This window comes from Carettochelys insculpta, chromosome 9 (genome assembly GCF_033958435.1).
Source record: "Carettochelys insculpta isolate YL-2023 chromosome 9, ASM3395843v1, whole genome shotgun sequence".
NCBI classification, from domain to species: Eukaryota; Metazoa; Chordata; order Testudines; family Carettochelyidae; genus Carettochelys; species Carettochelys insculpta.
Genome location: NC_134145.1, coordinates 60,065,734 through 60,081,341, shown reverse-complemented (window position 1 = coordinate 60,081,341; position 15,608 = coordinate 60,065,734). Strand labels below are relative to the sequence as shown.

At 41.3% G+C, this 15,608-nt stretch overlaps 1 protein-coding gene across 2 annotated transcripts in view; it reads left to right on the top strand.

Annotated features, from left to right (window-relative positions):
- Window positions 1–15,608, top strand: part of COP1 (COP1 E3 ubiquitin ligase) — a 163,441-nt gene that overhangs the window by 11,827 nt on the left and 136,006 nt on the right. The window contains exons 2-5 of one of the 2 annotated variants that reach the window (XM_075003155.1): window positions 2,301–2,360; window positions 4,673–4,770; window positions 7,924–8,000; window positions 10,669–10,788. In XM_075003155.1, coding sequence (XP_074859256.1) covers window positions 2,301–2,360; window positions 4,673–4,770; window positions 7,924–8,000; window positions 10,669–10,788 — 355 coding nt within the window. The remainder of the gene's footprint in view (window positions 1–2,300; window positions 2,361–4,672; window positions 4,771–7,923; window positions 8,001–10,668; window positions 10,789–15,608) is intronic. The other variant, XM_075003156.1, reaches the window with a different exon arrangement.

Below are 15,608 nucleotides of genomic sequence, written 5' to 3'. Positions count from 1 at the left end.
AACCTCGATGATTATTTTTAATGGTCCTTTTAGACTTTAAAGATCTCTCCCTCTCCCACTAATAATATGTTCTTGTTGGCTAACAATAAATACACGATATTAAACATTAGGTGGGAGAATTTGGTTTTAATGTTGAAGCTGTATATTATTTTTGTCCATTTTGATTAGCATCCAACCCAAAAGGAACATGTCACTTTGGGTTACAGATAACTGCATTACTTTTCTCACTTCTTTGTGGTTCAGATGCTAAGAAAGGGACTGATAGGCTGTAGTTTTGTCCCAAGCTGTTGGGTTTTTAAGTGTAGCGTTACAGGCTTCAAACTAAGTTATTTTGAGTGTATGATTTGGCTGCAGACTGCTGAGAACCGGTGTAAAGTATATCCTTAGGTACTATCTAGTTGTCAGGGCAGTGCTTGTCCTATCTGGATCATTGTAGGGAGGACGATTAGCCAAAGAAGGCTGTTGTTTCCACTGCCGTTTTCAGTGGGGTCAGGAAACTTTGCAGTGGAGTGAGAGGCCTGTCCTCCCTCTTGCTTCAGGATGGATGGAATAAATGAAAAAACTCTGAGAGGCCCCCACTTGCACTCATGAGTGGAGGGTGGAAAGGTGGAATCAGCTTCTGGGAAATTAGTATCAGAGGGGTAGCTGAGTTAGTCTGCCTCTTTAAAAACAAGAAGTCCTTTGGCACCTCATAGATTAACAGATATTTTGCAGCATAAGCTTTCCTGCCCACAAAAGCTTATGCTCCAAAATATCCATTAGCCTGGGAAATTATCACCGATGCAGAAGTGCGGAGAGTGGCATGAAGAGAGAAAAGAAACGTTCTGGTTCCTTTCACATATGTTGTTTGGTCCAGTTACATTCTGCTTGTTTCCATTTTTTTTCATCGAATATATTTCTACAACAAGATCAGTATCTGTGTGATATGCAGGGATTTTGCTATGAGATGATGCTTCTGAAGGGAGCATGCACTTGTTAGTTGTATTGGCTGGAACTAGTCAAGAACGAGGCCCATTTGTAAAGATTTCTTAAAAGTGTGTTGATTTAACTGTTAACCTTGAAATTTGACATTAGTTGACATACGCATTGGATAAAAAAGTGGTGTTTTGCAACATATAGCCCCTTGATAGGCAACCATTCAGAATCTTGATACTTATGTATTTCTGTTTGGAGGATAATCAGAGATGGGGATTACTTCTCTATCTCACTCTCTTCTGGCCCCTATCGTGCTGCCTTCAAACATGCCACTGCCTGTCTTATTCTAAAAGTCCAAGACTTTCCTCGGTTCCTCTCTTCTCCCTAACTGTTGGTCCTCCTTTCTCCCTCTCTTCATGGTCAGGGTCCTTCATATAGTCTTCACTTTCTCACCTTTTTTGTTTGATCCTTTACAGCCTGTTTCCCTTTTGCTCTGCTGAGACTGTCCCTAATGGTCTCTTTCTGGGAAAATCCAAAGACCTTAATTCCATCCCCAGTCTTTTTGACTTATCCAGCTGCTTTTAACATACTCAGCTGATTCACCTTAATTTTTTTTTTCTCCTCGGGCTTTCATAATTCCATGCTTGACTGGTGACTTTTTTTTTCTTGCTTCTTGTGGTGCTCCTTCATAGTCTCCAGTGGTTATTTCATCTTACTCTGCTAATGTCATCGAAGGGTCCATCAGCAGCTTTACTTTCTGCTTTATTACCCTTTTCATCCCGCTCTTACATCTGCATTCCCATCCCTGTGTTGATGATATCAAAGTCTAATTCTCCCCACGCTGTAGAGATCTACAATTCCTTTTTTACATCTCCTTGGTGTCCTGTTGGGAGTTTAGAATCTTAGCAAACCTAATGCTTCACCGCTCTCTCTTTTTCATCCCTGTTCTTTTATTCCCCCAAGTTTGGACTTGTTCCTTCACACAGTCTTGTGCAGTGACTGAGCGATATAAAAAGCAGCAGTTTTTTGATTCTGAAATTTTTGTTTTAGATTTAGCATACTTGTCAGGGGGTTCTTTTCTCTTTTGAGATGGCTTGTTATAAAGATATATAACTGTTTGTAATTGTTGACAGCTCTGTGCATAGACATAGTCCTGGTTTCTGATTATACTAAATCTTAGAGATTTCATAAAATCTTTGTGTTCACAGAGTAACCATTGAGTGTTTATTTGATCTTTGAGAAGACGGTGTTGGTTGCTGTCTCTCTTCTCTCTTGGAATGACTGGACGGCTGCATTGAACCTTTTTTACTCCAGTTTTTTTCGTTTGCTTTTCGTACACTTAAAAGGACACAGTTTTATGTATTTATTTATTTATTTACTTCTAGCCCCATCTGTTTTGATATGATTGAAGAAGCATACATGACAAAATGTGGACACAGTTTCTGGTAAGATTTTTATGTTGAGCAAAATGTCCATTGAGCATCCTGTAAATGCATTCATTATAGTGTTGTTTAGAGACTGATTTGCCCTGACTCTAGGAACTTAATTTTGTTTCTTCATTTGTTTTCCTGCTCAACACATATTAATTGGGACTGAATTAATGGTAAAAATGGGATATAAAATTTGGATGCGTACTTGCAAGAGTGGGGGGGAAAAAACTTTGTGGTCCACCTCAATTGTAATTTAAAGCCCTTTATACTGTATATAATCTACTCTACTTCATATGTAAAATAAGGTCAGTCAACTTCCTATTTATTTAGCACGTTTTTAAAAGTTAGAGGATGTGATGTTCAACAAACTTTTTTCTGAGGGGAGAATTTACTTGTCATCCATCAAGCTGCGGCATGCCACCTTCATGCCCTTTGTCTCCAAATATCTGGTTTTCTGTACAGTTTTATTAGGAATTGCCCTACTGGACCATAAAAGGTCCATTAACTGCAGTACCCCGTCTCCTGTGGTGAGTAAGACTAGATGTTTCAAAAGAGAGTGTAAAGAATCCCGAAGGAGGAAGCTGTTGGGAAAATTTGCCTCCTACTTTAATCTTCAATATGATCTTTGATAAATAGCGATCAAATTATGCCCTGAAGTATAAAACTTAATATTCCATATGCATTTTGCATAGAGTTTGACTAGAAAGAACTCCTTGTCACTGATGACTTATGCAACAGATTCTCACCTGTGGTGGCTGTTGCTAATCCTTTGATGCGTCCATGATACAGCATCAGTCCATAGTTCCAGTCATCAGTTTGTGGAGTGAGCTACTACAATAGTCAAGTCGCAGAGGTTGATGATTGACCTTGACGACAGGGTGCAGGGTGTTCTTAGTCTGTCCCTGGTATTCTTAGCAGTGAAGCAGAAGGTCTCTTGTGGCATGGCCTTTATTATTCCACTCTGCTGGAAGGAGGTAGGAGAAGCTGAGGCCAAAGATTCTTTGTGTTTCATTTAAAGTTCCTGGGGGTGCCAGATAATTTTGTAGCCTAGGTATGATGTCGTTTTTGCAAAGTCTTCTGACTATTCTGGCAAAGTTACTTTATACAGACGCCAGATCCTGCTATCATGTTCCTTGGCTTCCAGACATGGTAAAAGCCGCCAGTCTGTGCTATCCAGAGCATTTACTGGCTTCAGATGTAAGATAGCAGTCTCCTGTTGGAAACAGATTGTTAATCCAGTTCTACACTAGACCTGAAAGTCTCTTTCTGATACGCAATTGCATAGCTGGAATTGATGTATAGGAACTAGAGTTTTGTGACTGTCTTCACTAAGAGGGGTCAACAGAAGTATTTTTCCTATTGACCTCCCTTACTTCTTGTGATGTAGTAGAAACTAGCCCTTAGGGTGGAAGAACAGTAGGTAATACATAGGCCCCCAACTTATGTGAAAGTTGAGTTCTTGCACAGCCTGGTGTAAGTCAGGGAGCCAGGAAACTGACCAGCACAGCAACGCTGGTCAGTTTCCCCACTCCTGTTAGTGGCTGCAGCTAAGAGTCAGGCTGCTGCCCCCACAGGAGCTGGTCAGTTTCCTGGCTCCCTGAGTTATGTGAAATCTGACTTAGGCAGGGTTGTACAAGAACTACTGTGCTTGTCAGTTTCCCTACTTCTCTGAGTGGCAGAGAGCTGGCGCCTGGCTACAGCTCCTTGCTACTCAGTTGTGCTAACCTGAGATAGGTGCAATTCGAGTGCATGTACCTCTGGGTTCTACTGTGCACTAAGTATATGCTGAGTGAGTCTTCCTTAACCCAAGGCAGAAACATGATGAAACCTGTCCAAGTTTCATATATGAAGCTTGAAACTTCCCTTTTGCTTTAGGATGTTAGGTATATCTCCCATAATAACTATGATGATAATTATCCCTTAGAACTGGAAGGGACCTTCAGAAGTCATTGAGTCCAGTCCTCTGCACTCACAGCAGAAACTATCATCATCCCTGGTAGTTTTTGGTTTTTTTTGTTTTTTTTTTAATCTATTTGCTCCTCATCCCTATATGGCCCCCTCTAGGATTGAGCTCAAACCCTGGATTTAGCAAGCCAGGGCTCAGACCCCTGAGCTATCCTTCCCCAGTGTTCTAGAATATTCTGCTATCAGTCCCTTCTAGATCCATCTTTGTGGTCCATTTGCAGCTCCATTAACAGGGCTTATGGAACAATTCATCAAGTTCAGAAACGTTATTTTTCTGCTGTTGTTTGTACTACTACTGTTCCCTTGTGCCTTCTTCCTCATGGCCTCTAAAGTTGTTTTTATTTTTTGCTTTCCTTGAACAGCTATAAATGTATTCATCAGAGTCTGGAGGATAACAACAGATGCCCCAAATGTAACTATGTTGTTGATAACATAGATCATCTTTACCCCAACTTTTTAGGTGAGTCTTAGGCTTATTTGTTTGCACTAAAAGCACCTTTTGGGGATAAGAATTTAGCAGTAGGAAAGACAGCCTTGCAAAATTGTCTTGTAAAATTTAGAGTTCCAGGTACAAAATCTACTCATCAGCCAACATGGTTGTGACTGTTCCTGGTGGGGAGGGAAGGTAGTGTAAATTTATATAGCATTACTGAGATCAGTGGTGCTATGTCAATTTAGATTATTATTTGTGCTGTAAAAGAAACAAAACGAAGACCACAGAATAGATCTTTGAGCTTATGTTACTCTAGCTCTTAGTTTATAGCCAAAAATATGGTATGGTGTATTTTCAAATTGCAGCCGTTGAAAGATACTAGACTGTGCATGATTTTACCTGGGGTTTAGACTTTGGTTGCAGGAGCCATGGGGCACCATATGGCATGTATATTTTCATTTTGGCATGTATTGCTCTTCTAATGAATTAAAGCTTGAACATCAGTCAAGGGAAGGAAAGAAAATTTAAAGGAGAGAAGAAAGTTGGACTATGAAATATTCCAGGGTATGCCTATTTCTCAAACTTTAGTAGTTGTGCATTGAGTGGCTATTTTAATTTAAATAAAATAACTGAAAGGTCACAGTGACCTCAGAACATTTCAAAAGCAAATATTTCAAAGCCAAATGTATCAAGTAATTATGTTTAAAAAAAGAAAAGTAGAATTCCTTTCCTGCCTCAGTAAGGGTTGGAACCAAAATGATGGGCTGGCTATTCTTCTTCATGGAACAAGTCCATGTCAGGAGGAAAGAAGAAAACTATATTTTTTCAGATACTTGCTTCTCTTTGTAAAGTGCACTTAGAGCTGGTGGGCTCTGCTACAATAATGGCTTGCCTACACAGAAAATCCTGCAGGAGTTTGCACATGATAGTTACTTCGCACTGCCTCCCAGTGTGGATGTGTATTGAATGCGTTTGATGGCATTGGCTTCATGCACTTCTGAAGTGTATGGTGGGAGGGATAGCTCGGTGGTTTTGAGCAGTGGCCCCCTAAACCTAGGGTTGTGAGTTCAATCCTTCAGGAGGCCATTTAGGAACTGGGGCAAATAAATGTCAGGGATGGTGCCTCATCCTGCCAAGAGGGCCAGGGACTGGACTAGATGACCTCCCAAGTGTCCCTTCCGGTTCTAGGAGATGCATATCTTCAATTTAAAAAAAAAAAAAAAAGTGGATTAAGTTAAAGTGGTTGAGGGCTCTGTTAGTGAACAATAAAAATGTCCATATGGTGAGTTGGTGCAAGACAGCGTAATTTAAACTTGCACTCAAACATGCTGCATGCTAACTTCCCCATGGGGAGAAGCGGCGAGACCTTTGTCCTGTGCATTATATTTAGATGACAAACCCCTGTGCCCATGCACAGCTCCACTGAATTCTTGTGGGAAAACATGCAACAATTGCAATTGGGGGTTTTAGAAATCATTTAAAATATTCTGTTCAATTTTTTTTTTATGCCTTGATATTTCATTTGGACCTGATCTTTCGGATTCACATGGACTCTTAATGCTTATGCAGTGGTGCACCTGCATAAATCACATTTCAGAGATTCTCCCTCAAGAATGTGGGATGGGGTATTCCTATTTAGACAGTGTTCCTGGGCATGCACTATGTCTCATTACAATTATAGACTGCAATGATGTATATTTTTTTTGGCATTAATATGAGAATGAACTACTCTGGTATACAGTAAACCCTCACATTAATGCGAGTTAAGCACAACTCAAAATCCTGCTTCCCTCCCCTCACCACCTGAGCACAGCTCCAGCTCATCACCCCTGCTCATGGATCCAGTTCGACACCCCACTGCCCCCAGCCCTGGTTCAAACCTCCTGCCGGATCACCACCCAAGCAGAGCTCTGGCTCACACGCACGCACCCCGGTCGTGGCTTTGGCTCAACCCCCCTGCCCTGGTTCATCCACCATCTCCCCTGCCCCCTGCAGCCTGGCTTATCATCCGCGCTTGGCTCTAGCTCGCCCCCAGCCCTGGTTCAGCCGCCCCGCCCCCTGTGTGCTTCCAGCTCAACTCCACCTCCCTCTTGCAGCCCTAACCCACCCCAGGCTTAACTCCCTTTTCCCCTCTCACGGCCCCAACCCACTACCAGGCTTAACCCTCCCCAGCTGTCCCCTGGCCCCAGGACTGACCTTTCAAAAGGACCTCCAGGTGCTTCTGCCCTGGCTGCAGAACGTGCGTTCCACCAGGGAAAAAAGCTGCCCCCCGACTTATGCGAGGGTGCATGGGAATGCAACTCTCGCATAAATCTAGGCACTATTTTATCCATTTTTTCTTTAATAAATCCTTTTGATGTTTTAAAAGGTGCCTGAGAGAAATAGGGGGATCTGTATGGGAAGCAGGGGTTGTTACTCAAAGAATGAGTTGAGAGGTTGCACCAAAATTGTACTAAAAATATGTAAAGAATATGTTGCTAGAAGCTAGTTGTTTTCAGGGCTTTTAAAACTTTTTTGGCCTTTTTGATGTCACTTGCTAATCAGTCTGCAGTGAATTGGTCTTCACATCCTTCATGGTTGTACTTTAACCCCACAGCGGGGTCTAAATAAATGATCATGGTAACTTAGAAAAATGAGCTAAAGCATGCCTTTAAATCCTGGCCTTGCTGGGTTTAAAAATATGGGTAACTTTTACAGTCACATTTTCCTTTGTTTTAAATTTCTCTCCCATGTTGCTGTAGGAAAGACATATAGACTATGGGTAGATGAAAGGGTTTCATCGTCAAAACCCACAGAACCCTGTGTGCTGTGGTTCCGGGTGGCCGTTTTGCCGATAGAGCAGCCAGGCAGTCTGGCCACTCTCTGTTGACAGAGTAGATCGCTCTTTCGCTCCGCCCTGCAATTTGTCAACAGAATGTTAGTCTCAAGGTATCTTCCAAACATCTGGTGTGAAATCCCCGTAATCAAGATGTACAGACAAAAAAGAGGAAGTGAATAGGTGAAAGAAATAACTCGTGTTTCCAGTAATCTGAGAAAACATGTTCTCATTTGTCTATTATGTTAATCTTGCTTAAGATTTAGAAAGTAAAACAGTTTACCTTCAAGCAGATTTTTTTAATGCTCATTAAGTCACCTGCCCATCTCTTGTCTTAACGAGATGTTTTCTTTCTGATTTTTAAGTGAACGAGCTCATCCTCAAACAGAAGCAAAGATTTGAGGAAAAGCGATTCAAGCTGGACCATTCAGTGAGTAGCACCGTATGTTTCAACTTTTCTTATTGTTTTTATTAATGGTCTTGAACAGGAATTGCTTCATAACCTAGGTTAATGCAGGACAAGTCTCACTATTGGTGTGAATGAAAGAGTTTACTTTCTGGGGAATAAGCTTGTGTTAGTAGCTTTGGATCACAGCAACTGTGTTCATTCTACCTGACCCTTCTTCCCTCATGGACATGGAAACAAGCAGTTGTGCCACTTAAGAAGCTAGGAAGTTAGCCCCAAAAAGCATACTCGTCAAAAGGCAAAAATGAGGCATCTTTTATTGGAAATTGTAGCTATGCTGAAACTGAGTTTGTTAGCAAGTTCTGGCACCGATCCATTCATCATGCCAGCCATAAAAGGTAAAGAAAACCTTTCGGAGCATTGAAGTCCTGACTCTGATCCCAGATGAAATGACCTGCTTCCATTCTAGATGTTGCTTGTGTCACAAAATGAGAATGCAGTTCAGCGTAATGTAGTCGTTTGTGCTGATTTAGGGCCCCAGGACTGGAATAGTGTAGATTGTGTATTGGGACCGGAACGAATACACATGGAGCTTTTAGGCAGAAAACTTTGAACAAGATCGGTCTGCACCTTGCGTGACATAAGTTCTTATTGTTTCCTTGCTTATATAAATCAATATGTATAGGCACAAAACTCGTGTTCATTCAGTCAGTGAAAAAGAAGAATTTGGCTTTCACTGAGGTAGCTTGTGTTTCGGGACTGTGTTGTGCAAATGACTACCTTTAATCACTCACAACTGGCCTTTCCTCATGGAACACCCCCTTCAATATGCTTCAGCCACCACGCTCTGGGTATACCTAACCTGGGAACACCCATGATACAGAGAAGGGAGAGGCTGTGTGTACCTCTCCCCCCACTCCCACCTGGGGAATGGCTGAGAGTAAAGCTGCTTCCCTGAGGCTTTTCCCTGTGGCTCCCATAACGGTTGGGGCCAGTGTCTGGGAGCAGCAAGGGATGAGAAGCCACATGTGTGCCCTTGGGGCATGTTTCCCACAGTGCTCACCCGTTCTGGCACAATCTTTAAACTGGCATATCTGTTTCTTGGGGTTGCCAGAGTAAAGAGGGTCAAGTGTGTTCTCATTTTATCAGAATGTTTTTTCCTAAACTTGCTTATTTAGTCTGTATCGATTTTTAGCAGTATTCCGGTTATTTTTGATTTCTGCAGAATTATGTTTTCTTGTATGATTAGTCATTATAATGGCATCTGTTTAAAGATCTCATCAGATAAAAATCCTTGGACTGTCAAAGATATGATTATTTCAAGTTCACAAGTATTTTGTAAACTTTTTGTCCAAAATAAACTGGGTGATACAATCTCGCATCAAACGAGCAATTTTCTCTTCTGTAACGCCAACCTTTACTCTGTTTATTCCTCCCCCCCCCGCCCCCCGCATTCTTTCTGGAATCCATCATGTTGTGGAAGATTTCAGATCACATTTGCTTGTTTCAGATCACACAGACCTGTTTTTACATTACATAACTTTTTCCAGTAAGTTGGTTCAAGGTTAAAATTGATATCTTTCATAATCCTGATTTCCTTAAACTATCTGCTGAGCATCTTGTAAAAGGAGATACGATTGTATGTGGAGGCTAATAACTTTTTTGTATGGTTAAATACTGAGTAGGTTATTTCGAACACTTCTAAATTAAATGTAATTTGTTTGACTTTCTGAGTTGTAAGTATTGTCAGTTTATTTCAGAAACAAAGAATTAGGTGGCTGAATGACTAAAAAAATTTTGTCAATTAATTTCACTTTGACAGGATCATTTTGAGAACTAGATCATTCCATATAGAAATAGTTGTATGTAGAAGTGAGTTAACCATCGTGAGTTAACTATAGTGTAAAACATGTTTGCTGATATCCAGGTAATCCTAATTATTGAACTCTAAATGACTTAAGTTCTGAATAGGATCATGTTCATGTCACATGTATAGGATCAAGATAGGGCACTTGTATCCAATCAGAAGTTATTTAAACTTTTTCCATTGTATTGAAATCTAAAATGTGTTTCAGCATGAAAGAATTATTAAGGAGAAGTGAAATCTCCATCACATCACATCTGAAAAGAAAATCTGTTTTTCTCTTTACCGGATAAATTTACTGTATTCTTGTTACGTTACTCATTACTCAGTGCTGTAACAAGAATATGCCATAGCAAAGCAGTAAGTTTATTTAGGAGAGGCACTGGGTTGTTGACAGATTTTACAGCCAGTTCTGCAAATGCACATGCTTAATTTTAATATGCGAGTAGTCAATAGCTGAGGTTGAATACCTTGCATTAATCTCTTAGATCCTGCACTGTAACAAAATATCTTGGATTACAGAGTTATACTCCTAAAATTCTATCTGTTAGTTTTCATCTGGCCTTGCTATTTTGCAAGTTCTTGAATTTCTTTTTTAGTGGTGCCTAGCTTGTGGTAAATGAATAAATCTACCCTATCATAAGGCAATTCCTGGAAACACTTCCTCAATGACATAAAGTGATGTTGAGGTATAATATGGCACAGGATAAATAACTGTTTTCTGGATGAAATACTGCAATACAAAGGATGAAATACTGCAATACTAGTTTAGATATCTTGTGTCCAACATCTCTGATCAGTATTACCTTCTCTTTCTGTACTCTCTTATCCTGTTTTTAGAATGGACACAGATGGCAGATATTTCAAGATTTATTGGGAACTGATCAAGATAATCTTGACTTGGCCAATGTTAACTTGATGTTGGAGCTGCTTGTGCAAAAGAAGAAGCAGTTAGAGGCAGTAAGAAACTTTTTTTCTCCTATTTCAGTTGTTAATAAAATTAATGGTGATTTAATCATATATATCTTTGCAGAAACAGGGAAGTATTTTTGGTAATGGGATCATAATACAGAATTAATTTCAGGGTTTTCTATAGAACCCACTTGCTCTAGTATTGAACACTTCTCCTTCTCACTGACTTTGATAGCAACAAACTTTGGCCTGTATCACCATATGATACAATAAGCATTAATTTATGGTCTGTCTTGAGGCAGAGAATCATGCTGAGGGGAAAGCTGAGAGATAATATCGGTGGGAAAGGGAATACAGAAGGTGACCTGCCAAGCAAGTGGCAATTAGAGTATTGTATCTTTCTCTCTCTGACATAATTTAAGTGATCATTTGACTTCAAGTTCTGCAAAAATAGAGAATTTCACTAAATAATACTCCAAGGAGCACTCCACTTGGTTTGATTTAATTTACAGTGTGAAGGAAGTATTCCGGAACTCGAACTTTTAGCTTTTACTGCTCCCTATTTACAGAGAATTTGAAAGATCAGCATCTCTGAAAAGCAGGCCCATTCCATTTTTATACTCAAAACTGCAGTTGTTTTGCTTCTCAGAGCAGCATGGAAGTTCATGAAGTGTGAAGCAGTCTGTCACCAGTGATAAACTGAAATACAACAATGTTGTATTAACCCAAATGTAATTTGGTATTTGAGTATAATGCTGGAACTAGCTATCTTGCTGGAAGATAAAGCCACAACATTTCATGATCCGGACAAAAGTAAGAAAGCTGAGCAGTAACATACAGACCCTTGATTTCAGAAGAGCAGACTTTGACTCCCTGAGAGAACGGATAAGCAGGATCCCTTGGGAAATGAAGATGAAGGGGAAAAGAGTTGAAGAGAACTGGCAGTATTTTAAGGAAGTCTTACTGAAGGCACAGGAACAAACAATCCCAATGCATAGTAAGAAATGTCAACATGGTAGGCAACCAGCTTGGCTTAACAAGGAAATCCTTAGTCAGCTTAAATTAAAAAAGGATGTGTACAAGAAATGGAAAAGTGGACAGTTGACTAAGGAGGAGTATAAACATATGGCTGGAGAATGCCGGGCAGTAATCAGGAAAGCAAAAGCACAATTGGAACTGCAGCTGGCAAGGGGTGTGAAGAGTAACAAGAAGGGTTTCTACAGGCATGTGAACAATAAACAGGTTATCAGAGAAGGTGTGGGGCCATTACTGGATGAGGGAGGTAACCTAGTGACAGATGATGCAGGAAAGGCTGAAGTACTCAGTGCTTTTTTTGCCTCAGTCTTCACGGACAAAGTCAACTTCCCCCAGGACGGTCCTAGACAATGCAGTATGGGAAGGTGGAGGGCAGCCATCTGTGGGGAAGGAACAAGTTCTGAGCTATCTAGAAAAACTAGATGTGCCCAAGTCCATGGGTCTGGATTTAATGCACCCCAGGGTACTGAGGGAATTGGCAGAGGTCATTGCTGAACCTTTGGCCATTATCCTTGAAGACTCTTGGAGATCGGGGGAGATACCGGATGACTGGAAGAAGGCAAACATAGTGCCCATCTTTAAAAAAGGAAAGGAGGACAGTCCAGGGAACTATAGACCTGTCAGCCTTACCTCAATCCTTGGGAAAATAACAGAGGGAATCCTCAAGGAATCCATTCTGGAGCACTTGAAGAGGTGAAAGTGATCAAAAGTAGCCAACATGGATTCACCAGGGGCAAGTCCTGCCTGATCAATCTGATTAGCTTCTGTGACGAGGTAACAAGCTCTGTGGACATGGGGAAGTCAGTGGATGTGATATACCTTGACTTCAGCAAGACTTTTGATATGGTCTCCCACAACATTCTTGTCCACAAGTTAAGGAAATATGGACTGGATCCTTGGACTATAAGATGGATAGAAAGCTGGCTTGACGGTCGGGCCCGACGGGTAGTGGTCAGTGGCTCAATATCTGAATGGTGGTCTGTTTCAAGCGGAGTGCTGCCAGGCTCGGTTCTGGGGTCTGTGTTATTCAACATCTTTATTAATGACCTGGATGAGGGACTGGCTTGCACCCTCAGCAAGTTTGCTGGTGACACAAAACTAGGGGAGAGGTAGATTCGTTGGAGGGTGGAGATGGAATCCAGTAGGACCTGGATAAATTGGAGGACTGGGCCAAAAGAAATCTGATGTGTTTCAATAAGGAGAAGTGTAGAGTCCCGCACATGGGGCGGAAGAATCCCAAGCATTGTTACAGGCTGGGGACTGACTGGGTCAGCAGCAGTACGATGGAAAGGGACTTAGGGGTTATGGTGGATGAAAGGCTGAATATGAGTAAACAGTGTGCCCTTGTAGCCAAGAAGGCTAACGGCATACTAGGGTGCATTAGGAGGAGTGTTTCGAGCAGATCTGAAGTAGTAGTTGTTATTCTTTATTCGGCACTGGTGAGGCCACATCTGGAATATTGTGTCCAGTTTTGGGCCCCCCCCCCAAGTACAAAAAGGGATGTGGATTTGCTGGAGCAGGTTCAGCGAAGGGCTACAAAAATGATTAAGGGTCTGGAGCACAAGACCTATGAGGATAGGCTGAGGGATTTGGGCTTGTTTAGTTTATGGAAGAGAAGACTTAGGGGTGATTTAATAGCAGCCTTCAACTGCCTGAAGGGGAGCTCTAAAGAGGAGGGTGAGAAACTGTTCTCAGTGGTGTCAGATGGCAGAACAAGGAGTAATGGTCAGAAGTTGAAGAGGGAAAGGTGCAGGTTAGATATTAGGAAAAACTACTTCCCCAGGCTGGTGGTGAAGCATTGGAATGCGTTGCCTAGAGAGGTGGTAGATTCTCCATCCCTTGAGGTTTTTAAGTCCCGGCTGGACAATGTCCTGGCTGTGATGACTTAGTGGGAGTTGATCCTGCTTGAAGTAGGGGGCTGGACTAGATGACCTCCTGAGGTCCCTTCCAGCCCTGTGAATCTGTGGGCTCATACTGCATATCCGCTAACTTGAAACATGCCATCAAGAGCCAGCGATGTCCCTCTGTCGTACACATTGGACAAACTGGACAGTGCGCCAAGGATAAATGAACACAAATCCAGCATCAGGAATGGTAACACACACAAACCCGTAGGGGAACATTTTAACCTCTCTGAACATTCAATAATAGATTTAAAGGTAGCTATTCTTCTGCAAAAGAATTTTACCTACTGATCACAGAGGGAGACATCTGAACTGGAATTTGTTTACAAATTAAGCACCATTAATTCCAGCTTGAATAAAGATCTTAACGCTTTACAAGGGTGATTTCTCCACTTCTGATATTCACACTTCTACATCACATGCCGTAAATGAGACATAACCAGCTTAATTTGCTTCATTAACGTGTCCTACTGATGACAGGGAACTTTTTATTGCTGCTATATATAGGTTGGAGTGGAAGTTACAGAATCCAACTTATCTGTTGAAGTGGTTCTTACCCGTGAAAGCTTATGACCTAATACATTTGTTAGTCTCTAAGGTGCCACAGGACTGCTTGTTTGGATGTGAGAGGAGACGGGCCTATTGTAACCCAATATATGAAGAAATGTGTTTTGAGGGTCTGTGTTCTAGGGTTGGAGGTGGAGTTAGATGGCAGCTTACACATGAACGGCAGACTGTGCTGGTGGCGATATGTTCATCGGTCAAAAATTGTTCTGAACTCTTTGGAGTCCTTCAAGATCTATTAAGTCACAGTCTTTGTGTTTGGCTTTGGGTTGCTTTTATTCTAAAATCAAATCCCTTTTACCTTTCTGGTAAAATCACTATATTAAGTGTAAAAGAGGTCCTTTAAACAGATTGCATGGGGATTTACGTGACCACTTCCCTATACAAGGAGAAGACACCCTCCGGGCTCTCCCCCCCCCGCCCCCAACCTTGGAATGCTATTTGTTGAAGTTTTCAATTGGGCTTGAAGTAATTTTTTTTTTTCCTGGAAGCTGTGGAATGACACATGTGAAACATGTCAGGTTCTCCTTCTGTGGCCACGAGTATGGAGAGAGTGCTTGAAATGGAGAGTTTATATCTTGTTCAATTATCAGAGTATCATCTAGATGCGTAAGTAGTAATGCTTCACTTACACATTTGAACACACCCATTCAGATTTAAAAACTAATGTGTGCTCTCTAAATTTTACCCACTTCCTTTTCTGGTTCCTGTCATGGAAGCATACAACAGCAAAGGAGCCAAACCAGAAAAGTACCTATATCCTCAGCTTCCTTGTACGTTAATGGACCCCCGAGTTCATTCTCCTGGCCTATGTTTGAGCTTGTAAACAAATTTTTCTAAGGTCTGTACAAATTGCTCTCCCATGTGCCCATCTCGTATTAGTGCTATTCTGATGTTAGAAGTAGAAAAATAAGCTCCATTTCTCTTACCTTCTTGCTGTTTCAAGTTTCTGGTCATTGCAGAGAAAAGGCAATAAATTAATTTGTTTTGGTTTCCTACACATCTTTCCTTTCCCCAAAACAGCTAATCTCCACCAGTGGATTTACTTTCCATTACCGAAGCTTGCTTTTGTGCTTCTGGGGAATGTTCACTTTGAGAAAAGTTTTGTCACTTTCTGGTACCAGATTATTCCAGTTGAGCCTAATGATTAGAGGTGAAAGTTCAAGAGCTGCCAACTGTGGAAGATGAGCATGTGAGCAGCCTTTTCTCCAGAAGGGTCTGGAATCACTACAAACAAGGCGAGATTGAAAATTGTGATTTGCTTGTTAGATATCTGTAATGCAGAAAGGAAGAATGTCAAACTTTGCCATGTGCCAACCAAAACTTTGAAACCTGTGATGCAAAGTAAACCACATTACTTGTAAT